Genomic DNA, 12,027 nt, shown 5'->3' with positions numbered 1-12,027 from the left:
TTCGGCAGAACTCAACCCTTACGTAAGTTGGGGAGTGGCTGTATTACCAAAGTTTTTGAAATTACTATGTAGCTCAGTAATGTATAACTTATCAGAGTGGTTATACAATTCACTGTTTTTCATCCTTCAGCTACCCAGTGAAGTGTCCTTTTTTTCCTGAAGATTTATACCAATGTCCTTGAATACAATCAGATATTATTACATAACACATTAATATTAATACATTATCTTCAGCATACAGAAGGAAGTACTAGTATAGTAAGAATGATATGGGAAAAAATAGTTTAAAATCATCAGTATATGTTAAAGAAATAAGTTATTTGTTATCTAAAGTGAACAATGAATGAGCTCTTTAAAACATTACTAATGGACTTAATGTGAAATGGCAATTTGCAAGGAAGAAGTTTATGAATTAGTTTTCCTTTTTAGGGAACTGTGTGTATCTGTATTATTGACTAATCAGATTGAAACTAAAGATAATAGTTTCTTACGTTAGACTATAAATTTGATAAATAAAGTGAAACCTTTCTTAAATGTACACGTTTTTGTGAACATTTATAGCTGGATCTTGGCCAGAAGTATTACAGATTTTAGACCCAACCAACAGTGAGATTTTAAAGATTTAAATAAGATATACATAAAGGCATCCTTTTTGTATTTTAAACTTCCTTGCATTGGACACACCTCTCAAGCGTCAAATTCTGGATTAATGGGTTCACTGCTGGTGCCATGCAGATATGTGTTTTCATATGTGTTTGCAAAAAAATGCCCTGGCCAAAAGGCAGGGCATTTGTTTTTTTTTTAATCTCCATTTTTTAATGGCTACAGATTATCGAGAATAGAATATTGTACAGTATGCTGTTAATGCTTCTATTACATAATGTTTATCAATGTCATTTTGACTGTCCAGTACAGTTCCACTGGCACACATCACTCAGAAAAGCAAAAGAATTGTCAATCAAATAGAGTGCTACTCTTATCTTCCCCTCCCCTAATTCTGGTGCTGTTAGAATTGAGGTGGGGGAAAGAAGAGTGCAAACCAGTACACAGGATTCAGTTTTCATTCCTAAAGACTGAAAGGGTAATTTTGATCTGAACACATGAATAAACTTCCATAAAAATGTGGCGTGATGCTCGATATTAGCTTTGTAACTGCTTTAATGACAGCACTATCCCACTTTCTGACTGAGTAATAGCAAGCAGTTTTACTGTGCTAACATTTACTCCTCATTAGGCAATGAGAAATGGGAGTTCTTTAAACAGCTACATAGAAAGGTTCCATCAAAGTTTGGTCATGTATTCAGGTTTTCCTTCTGGCATACTGGTCAAAATTTGCTCTGCATTACACTATGTGTTAATTTTTAGAAAGGAAATTTACTGCAGTTTGCAAAACTGCAGGATCTGTTAGTCAAAATTTATAGTTTTGTATATTTTGTATTTAGTGTTTTTCTTATTCACAGTACAGGCAACCAATATTGCACATTTTTTGTCAGAACGCACTTTATTTGTAAGCAGTATATTCATACAGTGATCATACCGATAACCAGGCTCCTTTAATTCTCGGTATTTTTCTCAAATGCAGAAACAGCATCATCTAGTTTGAGGGAGAATTTCATTGCTTTAATTGCTGTGCTAAGCCATACATACTAATTGAACTATCACTGAACTGAGTTGGACACTTTTATCTTTAAAGCAAATACCTGTCTATAGCTGGAACTTTATTTTACCCCACTTTGGAGAGATTTTACTATACTACATTTTTCAGATCAAATCAGCAAAAATTTGTTTGGGCAAGAAAATTTAAAAATTGTTGTGAAATAAAAGAAAATGGCTTACCTCAATAACAATGTAATTATAGTTTTGCTTAGCTAGATTTATAAATATGGCAAAGAGAGAAAGTGTTGGAGAATGGGTAAAGAAAGTCATTTCTGACCACACTACAGCAGTGCTAAAAAGACCCAGGAGAACAGCTAGGGATCGCAATACCCAATTACGAATTACACAATTCCAATACCATTCTGGAAAAAAAAAAAGTCATCAAGAATGAATACTCATTTATGAGTTTAGCCAATCCTAACTTTTAAGATTGATATTTAGAAAAAAAATAAAAATATTTAATTTAAATATATATTGCATTTAAATATATAGAGGCTAAGAATTGTCTTATAGGTTTTAATATGCTTCAAAAGTGCCTAACTGTACTGTATCTGCCCTTCATAGGTCTGGGGGAAGGGATGTGAAGTGAGAAAGTGGATGTTTTTAAAAATGCAATTTTTTTTTATGCAAGTATATTAATTCTGGCAAGATTTAAATATGCAACATGCACAGACATTAAGGTTAAAAATAGTCAATTATTATCACATGCAAAGAGAGACATATCTATGAATAGTGATGTATCAGTCAACCACACAGAATAAAATATGCAAATGAAATTAACTGTATTTAAGATTTCCCATTATCACAGTCTATGGTTTCATTTATTATTGATTTATTTCTTGATATTTTCCTGTTTATAGGCAAAATTTTGAGCATAGAACTTTTATTTTTCAGCTTAAATTCCTAGTATTGCCAAAAACGTTTTCAACATCCATGCTTTAAAGAAATCTGACAGTCATCAATGTTTGTTCTCATATGCAGGTTTGCTGTGCATTAGACTGACTTAGTACTCTAGTTGTTCTAAAAATTAGCATCTGGCTTCTGTTTAAATTAGCTTCTGTTTTTTTGGATTCGACTACTAAGCTATTTCAACTTTAAATGCAGCTTACTGAATATACAAAATGAATTTCGACTAACTGAAGTTAACTGTTATTAGCCACTGATTTCTTATCTTAAAGATAAGAAACTTAAAGAGAAATTCTTTTTGTTTTTATTTTAGAAAAATTCTTATTTTGTTTTTGAAATTTGAATTTCTTTATGTAACATAAAGCAGATTGTTTAAATTCTGTATTTTCTCTGCATTATTGCTTACTGCCAGCACTAACTTATAAAAACAAATAAAACATCATGTTATTCTATTTAAATTTCTGTTCATCTTTAAATTTCCTTTTCAAAAATTGAGATATGGCAGTTAATTTCCTGAAGACAATTTTTTTATTATAATACTAGTTTTTCCAGTTTTATGTATCCATCTTTTAGTAGATTAAAAAAAAAATAATATATATATATATATATATATATAAAAAATTTTGTTTTTCTCACACTATTTTCTAAATGTTTTTCACTATTGTTTTTATTGTTTTCACTAGTTTAAAGCACTCTTTAGAACTTCTGCTACTTTAAATATTGTTTATATACTGAGATATTCTTCAAAAGGTTAAAGCAGGATATTTATTACTTAGCACTGCAAAAAATTAATCCATTGCCAAACAATTGGAGCTTGCTATTTTTATTTAAAATTTATATTTTATTTCATTTTCCAAAATTTTGCACCAGATATAATAGATTACAGTAGTTCCACTTACCAATTTTAGGTGTAAACAGAGTTTGAAAAATTGAGGATCGTTTTGGCGGAAATGTATGTTTATATGCACATTCCCTATTTAACTCATTTCTTGCTATATCTTCCCAGTGAAAGACATCTTCGATAAGCATATTCCACTGACACTGAGTTCGACGATACATATGCAAAGCACGGATCATCTAAGAAGTGCAGATAAAAAAAGGAATAATACGTTAAACGTATGAACATACAAATAAAGACATCTCAAGACGAAAGAGGATTGACATATACTGATAAATTCTCGTTAAAAATGCAAGGTCAGTTTTTATGTATTAAAAAAAAAAAAAAAAAATCAGAGAGAGAGAGAGAGAGATAGTACCATCTTTTGCAACTTATGAGTTCAATCTCCATATGGAGATTGAACTCATAAGTTGCAAAAGATGGTACTATCTCCCCCCCATGTTAATTAATTGATTAGTCCAAATTAGTTTTCTGGTAGCAAAAAAGCATTCTATATTCTGCTTACTACCAAGATTGGCAGTATATGTGTATTTTGATTTCAATAAAGTGGATTCCGGTTATTTGGGCCACCGGTTAATCGGTGCAGCCATTTATTTGGAGCAAATCTTAAAAACAGAACCCAATCGAGAAAATAGCCATGGTTTACTTCGCTTAATTGGGACAAAATGCCGTTTAATTGGGGCAGGAGACCGCAGCACTGAAGATTACCCTACGATTGTCTCCGACCGTACCATGTAGTTCAGTCAGATTTCTGGAGGAAATCTGACTGAACCATAAAACAATAAAAACAATTAGCAGTTACCTGTTTGTTGGGCTTTTGTGTTAGTGAAATATATCATAAACTGATAGTAAACTCAATCTTATTGAATTTGCGATAATACCGACAGCTGGAATTATGTGAGTTATTATGGTAAAATGTGTTTACACTTCTATGAAATCTTCAATCATATAAAAAAAATAATTTTCAAAATCTTCTCTTCATTCCTATTTTTAAAGCTTTGTAATTTGTTACTCCGTTCTCACTTGCGCGTATCGTGTTACTTGCAATTTGTGTGTGCCGTGTTCTTTGTTATTGATTGCTTATCTTTTTACTGTTTTAAATTTAGCCCCACCCACAAATGACAGTGAACAGAAATCTCAACTAGTTTAGTTAGTATGTACATATTACAGTATGTATTAATTCTTCCGATTATCACGTATATTCTTCCAAATTTCACGTATCATTAAATTTTTTAATTGGTAAGGTTATAAAGGGTAAATTTGTACTTAATATAGCTTTACTTTTATATCCAGTGGATAATATTCCTCCTATTTTCGCTAATTAGAATCGCTGTTTAATTGAATTAAAATTCAATTCACAAACGTGATCACAATGACTGGCACTTATTACACATCGTATAGTGAACGGTACTTTATAATGGTGACTCCATCGTAACATGATCTGATTGTACAGTGAACCAATTGTAACGGGGGGGGTACATTTTATTTTTAACTATTTACGTGAAACTTCGGATAACTGGGGCAGCTGCTTAATTGGGCCAAAATGCACTAGTCCCGATGTGTCCCAAATAACCGGAATCGACTGTATAAGTGATACACATGTGTGTGTGTCATCTATAAAAAAAAAAAAATATGTTTCCATTGTGTTTGTTACAAATTTTTAAGGAACACCAACAAGAAAATACACTAGTTCCACTAAATTAATATTAAATTCCACTATTTAAATGATCAGATTCTACACACCTGTCTGTGCAATCGTGCCAAATTTCTTTCTCCTATTGTAGCCCCAGATATACACTGATTTTCATCATTATGCCTCCTCCTGTTACGAATTACATTTTTCTTATCTTCAGGGCACTAGGAAATGACAAAACAATTGCTTCAAATTAATTTCAAGCTGCATAATATAAAATTTCAAATTCCAGGAAAGTTTTCCTTTATTCAGGATAAATCAGCAGTAATTGGTATAACACCTCTACTAGTAACACACACACACACACACACACACACACACACACACACACACACACACACACACACACACAGTATAAAAATGACAACATTTATTAGAAGGGTTAGGAAGAAAGTTGTTTTTTTTATTTTTTGTAATTCTGAAAAATTCTAGAAACAAATAACTACATTACAATTGTTGTTTTATTTTAAAATGTATATATTTTATTTATCTGTTCAGTAAATAACTAGATTCATAACTTCCAAGTATAAACAAAAACTGAAAATCACAAAATCTCAACTTAGTGTTCTTTAATAAAATCACTCACTCACTACTTTTCAATAATAAAAGAAACATTCAGTGAAATTTCATACCTTTTCAAGAATTGTGTCAACATGCCTTCTGAGTGGATGTCCTATAGGAATACCATCAGAAACTTGTTGTATTTCCTATACAAAACAAATTTAAAATATTAACAAATGAGAGAGAGAGAGAGATAAGAAAATACAAAGAAATACAAAACTAATGGATTATACTCTCTTTGAAAGTAAAACATTTGTAAAGTTTTAAGATTTGATAACCTTATCTATGCAATTATATAAATTTTACTGAGTAAAAAATAGACCAAGATGAAAAAATTGCAAATTTTTCCTTAAGCTGCATTCTGGAGACAGCCATGCATCTAGAGAAATTTACTTGTTGTTGGTCTTATGGTGCATCAGCATCTTTGACCGTAATTTTAAATAAGCTTTACTATATAATACCAAAACCATTACTTCCATCCAACTGATTAATGACTTACATCATTAGCATTAGTAGAGGCATATGATGCAAGAAAGCAAGCTTATGCAGCATCAGCCAAAAAAAAAAAAAAAAACACACTTCCACTTCACCCCTCTGTTCGTTCGAAATACCTGTCCAGAACCTTAAATTTATTTAGGCTGTCAACTTCCACAACAAGGGATGGAAGTCTGTTCCACCAACCAACCACCCGCTGGCTAAAGGCAAATTTCCGCACATCTATCCTACATCTGTCTTTCCTCAATCTGAATTTATGCCCTCTCAGGTGATTATTCTGAGCAAGAGGAAGAATCCCATCGGCATTGAGCATGCTCAAACCATTCAAGGCTTTATACACCTCTATCAGATCACCTTGCTGGTGCCTAGTTTCCAGACACTGTAATTTGCAGAACTTAAACCTTTCTTCGTAAGAGCAACCCTTTGTTCCATTCACTAATCTTGTTGCCCTTCTCTGCACTCGTTCCAACAGCTCTACATCCTTCTTGAAATGAGGTCTCCAGATCTGTATACAGTACTCAAGGTGTGGCCTGACCATTCCCTTATACAAGGGAATAATCACCTCCTTATCCCTACAAGATTTTTAAGGAACTTTCCTGTATAAGGAAAATTCCTGTATATCATTGACAAGAAACCATGAGCTACTCTTGCAGCTCGTCTGTACTGCTCAGAGAACTTCACATCTGCCTGCACAATTACCCCAGGTCCTTTTCATTCTCTACCACTATCAGCGTAGTACCACAGAGTTGATACGTTGCCCTGGGGTTGCTGTTTCCCATATGTAGTACTTTACATTTGTCGATGTTAAACTTCATTTGCCACCTCTCAGCCCATCTGCTCAACCTTTCCAGATCCTGTTGCAGCAGCATAGCGTCAGTAGTGTCCTTAACATCCCTGCCAACCTTTCTATCGTCTGCAAATTTGGACATTAAGCTTGATATACCATCATTAATATTATTATAAATACAGAAAACAATAATGGACCTGACACTGAACCCTGAGGGACTCCACTAATAACATTAGTCCATGATGAGCAGTGTCCATTGATTACCACTCTGTCTTCTCCCCCTCAACCACCCCTTTTATCCATAGCAGCAATTTGCCTCCAATGCCACACTGCTCCAATTGGTGCAGCAGTCTTCCATGTGCAACAGTATCAAAAGCCTTTCTAAGATCCAATTATATAATATCAGTTAATCCCTGCATCCAGTTCTTTTGTGACTGCATCATAGTATCCAATCAAATTGGTCAGGCAAGACTTTCCCTTAACAAAACCATGCTGTGTCCAAGCTATAACTGAAGTCTTGTCTAGATGATCCTGCAGTGCTTCTTTAACCAGTGCCTCCATTAATTTTCCTGGAACAGAAGTTAAACTCACAGGTCTATAATTACAGTATTTCCCCATGTATAAGACGAACCTTAATTTTGGGGCCCGAAATTTGAATAAAAATGTATTACATAAAGTTATTGAACTCAAGTTTTATTCATCATAAAATTCATACAACTCATCACTGTCAAAACTCCCATCCATTAGCTTGTCCTCATCTGTGTCTGATGACGAATCACTGTCTTCATATATTGCCTCGTCCTCAGTTCCATCTATGGCATTTGAAATGCCACACTGCTTAAATGATTTGACAACGATCTCAATCTTGATATTATCCCAGGATCTTTTCACCCAGGTACAAACTTCTCCTATAGTTGGTTTCTTCACTCTTCCTGCTGGTGTCAAATTGTCCCCAGAAGACTTCATCCATTGGTTCCATTCGTCTCTCATGTCAGCTTTGAAGGGTTTGTTAATGCTGACATCAAGTTGTTGGAGCTGGGATGTCAAGGTATGACGGAAAGCTTTGATTTTTGCTCTGCAGCAATCTTCTTTGTATTTTTTGTTATGTGTGCCCTGAACTGATCAAGCACCAATAAGGGCAGGTTTGCATAAGAGCCCACCTGGTCTCCTGCTCCAAACTTTCTCAAACCAGATCTTCATCCCATCCTGATCCATCCAACCCTTCTCATGAACGTGGACAATCACTCCTCGAGGAATGTCTTCTTTTGGCATTGTTTTGCGTTTGAAAATCAGCATAGGAGGCAGCTTGGTTCTGTCGGCACAACAAGCTAGAACAACTGTATAATGGCTCTTTTCATGTCCACTTGTCTTCACAGTTACAGTTTTCACCCCTTTCTTATCAACAGTTTTGTTACTTGGGATATCAAATTGAAGGGGGACTTTGTCCATATTGCAATTTGTCCCAACTCAAACTGATGTGTCTTCCGACATTGAATGACAAAACGATGAAATTCAAGGACCTTCTGCTCATAGCTTTCAGGCATCTTTTGGGCAAGTCTGGTGTGTGTACGCATGCTTAGTCCATTCCGTTTCATGAACCTGAAGCACAAATTGTATCCTCCTTTGAAATCAGTAACTTCTTTTTCATCAGCAATTCTTCTTGCCTCGTGCTGAACCATCTTTGTGGACAGGAATTCCAATTGCCCTTTGCTCCTCAATCCATATCTTCAATTCCCTCTATAAATCAGGCCATTTTGCTGACTTGCCTCTAATGGCCTTCTTTTGCCGTAGCGTCTCGGATTGTTTTCCCAGTTGGAGGAGGACCAAACTTACTTTCAAGCAGCACGATTTCCATTCACTTTTGCAAACTGGATCACTTTTAACTTGAATTCAGCACTAAACGAAAATCTTTTCTAAGCCATTTCTGGGCAGAACATGGCAAAACGTAACCTAATATACCGGTAACAAGTGTGAAACAATGAGCGCAAAGACAAGCGCGAAAAAGCGGGAAATGCAAGTAAAAAAAAAATCTACAACCACTGTATAAGGCACACCAGTTTTTAGACCCCAAATTTTTCAAAAAAAGGTGAGTCTTATACATGGAGAAATACGGTTCTTGTGTCAGCCTTTGATCCTCCTTTGTGAATTGGGGTCACATTTGCACATCTCCAGTCTATGGGTACCTCCCCTGAGTCCAAGGAAGCTCTCATAATTATGGCTAATGGTTTGCTTACTTCCTTTGCTGCCTCCTTTAATATAACTGGATAGATCCCATCCACCCCAGGTGCCTTTCTTGTGTTTATCTTCAACAATTTCTCCTCCACTTTACTCTCAGTTATTACAAGATTATCTAGCTTACTGCCAGAGTTGAATACACCTCTGGCATTCCCTCGCTGAATAACTCCTCATGTGTGAATGTCAATGCAAAATATTCATTTAGTTTGTTGGCGGAGCAGGATCATCCACAGCTGGATCATCGATATCAAGTGGACCAATCTGATTCATCCCCTTCCTTCTAGAGTTTACCTAAGTAAAGAACTCTTTGCTGTTTTTCTTTCTGTAATCTGACTTTGCTTGCCTAACCTCCTTTGTAACTTGGTTACAGATCAACTTATATCTATCATAGGCTTCCATGTCATCCATTAATTTATATGTATCCCATGCATTTTTCTTCTCTGCCATATGTCTCATTAGTTCATCTGACATCCATTTAGGCCTAAACCTTGAACAATATTTCTTAGTTGGTATGTAAAAACTTGTAGCTTCCAAGATAAGTTCTTTGAATGCTTCGCATTTTGAATTTGCTGTTGGTAACATCATCAGTTAGTCCCACTGTATAGAATTTAAATACTGTCTCAGAACACTGTAGTCGCCTTTACGAAAGCAAAAACCCTTCCCTTTACCACAGATGGTAGTTACCTCTTTGAGTAAATCCCACTTCAGCTCAATGTGAGCACTGCCACCTAGTGGTTCCTTTATCTGCAGATTCTTAATGCATGAAGAATCACTACTGATAATCAAATCAAGAGTATTACTCCCTCTAGTTGCCTCCCTAACATGCTGATGTAGAAAACAATCATCCAATAAATCCACAGAAGCCTTGCTAGTGTGTGAGTGACCAATCCACAAATTCCAGTCAATATCTGGAAAATTAAAATCCCCCATTATAAGACTCTCTGATTTACTGGCCCACTATTTACCTGTACAGTGTCTTATTATACTCATCAGAGTCATTATGCCTATAGCACACTCCTACTCTCAATTTTGATCTCCCAATGCTTATGTCACACCAAACTGACTTGACACTGCACTGTCCAGCAATGTCGACTGGCTTCACTTCCTTGGATTTTGTGTGTTTCTTAACTAATAGCATAAATCCTCCTCCCTTCCTATCCTTTCTGTACACATTGTACTCCCCAAATTCCAGTTCTGCATTCCTTATATCTGTGTGACACCACGTCTCTGATATCCCAACAATATCTGCCTTTGATGTTTTGAGCAATACCTCAAATTCATCAAATTTATTTACCAAACTCCTAGCATTGGTGTACATGCACCTGTTCCTATTCTTAGCTACCCTAACACAACCGATGTGTTTACTTGTACCGCAATAACAAAACAAAATTTTTAACAAAAGCCGAGAATTAGGGTTGAATTTGAAAGTGTCTGCAATTCTGCCCAGACACGATAGGAGGGAGTATATGATGAGAGCCTTGTCGATCAATTCGGCCCTGGAAAGATTGTGCAAGGCTCAAGGGGTAGAATTTTTTTCAGCCTGGACTGTACTTGTTAACAGGAGAGATTGCTTCTACAGGGATGGGATACACTTAAATAGAAAGGGTGCAAGAATATTTGCTGATGCTATCGAGGCAGTGTTAGGTGGGTCGGAAAACTGCTAGCTTGGGGGGGAGACAAAGACCAATAGATTGACAGTAGCCACTGGCAGAGGTGAAAGAGATTCTTGCACTGCTTCTATTAGAATGAGCAGAAGCCTGAAAAACAAGATGCATGGTATTTCAGAGACTGCTGGGAGCCATTGCGGTACAAGTAAACACATGGGTTGTGTTAGGGTAGCTAAGAATAGAAACAGGTGCAGGTATACTTGCGTGTACACCAATGCTAGGAGTTTAGTAAATAAATTTGATGAATTTGAGGTATTGCTCAAAACATCAAAGGCAGATATTGTTGGGATATCAGAGACGTGGTGTCACACAGATATAAGGGATGCAGAACTGCAATTTGGGGAGTACAACGTCTACAGAAAAGATAGACAGGATAGGAAGGGGGGAGGGGTTATGCTATTAGTTAAGAAACACATAAAAACCAAGGAAGTGAAGCCAGTCGACATCGCTGGACAGTGCAGTGTTGAGTCAGTTTGGTGTGACATAAGCATTGGGAGATCAAAATTGAGAGTAGGAGTGTGCTATAGGCCTAATGACTCTGATGAGTATAATAAGGAACTGTACAGGGAAATAGAGTGGGCCAGTAAATCAGAGAGTCTTATAATGGGAGATTTTAATTTCCCAGATATTGACTGGAATTTGGGGGCTGGTTACTCACACACTAGCAGGGCTTTTGTGGATTTATTGGATGATTGTTTTCTACATCAGCATGTTTGGGAAGCAACTAGAGGGAGTAATACTCTTGATTTGATTATCAGTAGTGATTCTTCATGCATTAAGAATCTGCAGATAAATGAACCACTAGGTGGCAGTGATCACAGTGTGCTGAAGTGGGATTTACTGAAAGAGGTAACTACCATTAGGGGTAAAGGGAAGGGTTATTGATTCCGTAAAGGCGACTACGATGGACTGAGACAGTATTTAAATTCTATACAGTGGGACCAACTGATGATGTTACCAACAGCAAATTCAAAATGGGAAGCATTCAAAGAACTTATCTTGGAAGTTACTAGGCTTTACATACCAACTAAGAAATATTGTTCAAGGTTTAGGCCAAAATGGATGTCAGATGAACTAATGAGGCATATGGCAGAGAAGAAAAATGCATGGGATACTTACAAATTAACAC

The 12,027-nt window shown here is 35.8% G+C and overlaps 1 protein-coding gene across 1 annotated transcript in view; it reads right to left on the bottom strand.

Moving 5' to 3' along the window:
* LOC150087453 (G protein-coupled receptor-associated protein LMBRD2) overlaps nt 1–12,027 on the bottom strand; it is a 154,935-nt gene that overhangs the window by 40,091 nt on the left and 102,817 nt on the right. Inside the window, exons 7-10 of the mRNA XM_090372491.1 lie at nt 5,786–5,860; nt 5,204–5,317; nt 3,462–3,639; nt 1,837–2,018 (exon numbers count right to left, since the gene is read on the bottom strand). Coding sequence (XP_090228617.1) covers nt 1,837–2,018; nt 3,462–3,639; nt 5,204–5,317; nt 5,786–5,860 — 549 coding nt within the window. The remainder of the gene's footprint in view (nt 1–1,836; nt 2,019–3,461; nt 3,640–5,203; nt 5,318–5,785; nt 5,861–12,027) is intronic.

The sequence above is a fragment of the Mastigoproctus giganteus genome, chromosome 4, assembly GCF_048544385.1.
Source record: "Mastigoproctus giganteus isolate SK-2022 chromosome 4, ASM4854438v1, whole genome shotgun sequence".
Taxonomy (NCBI): Eukaryota; Metazoa; Arthropoda; class Arachnida; order Uropygi; family Thelyphonidae; genus Mastigoproctus; species Mastigoproctus giganteus.
The sequence above is the reverse complement of the archived record's forward strand: the minus strand, read 5'-3'. Positions and strand labels throughout refer to the sequence as shown.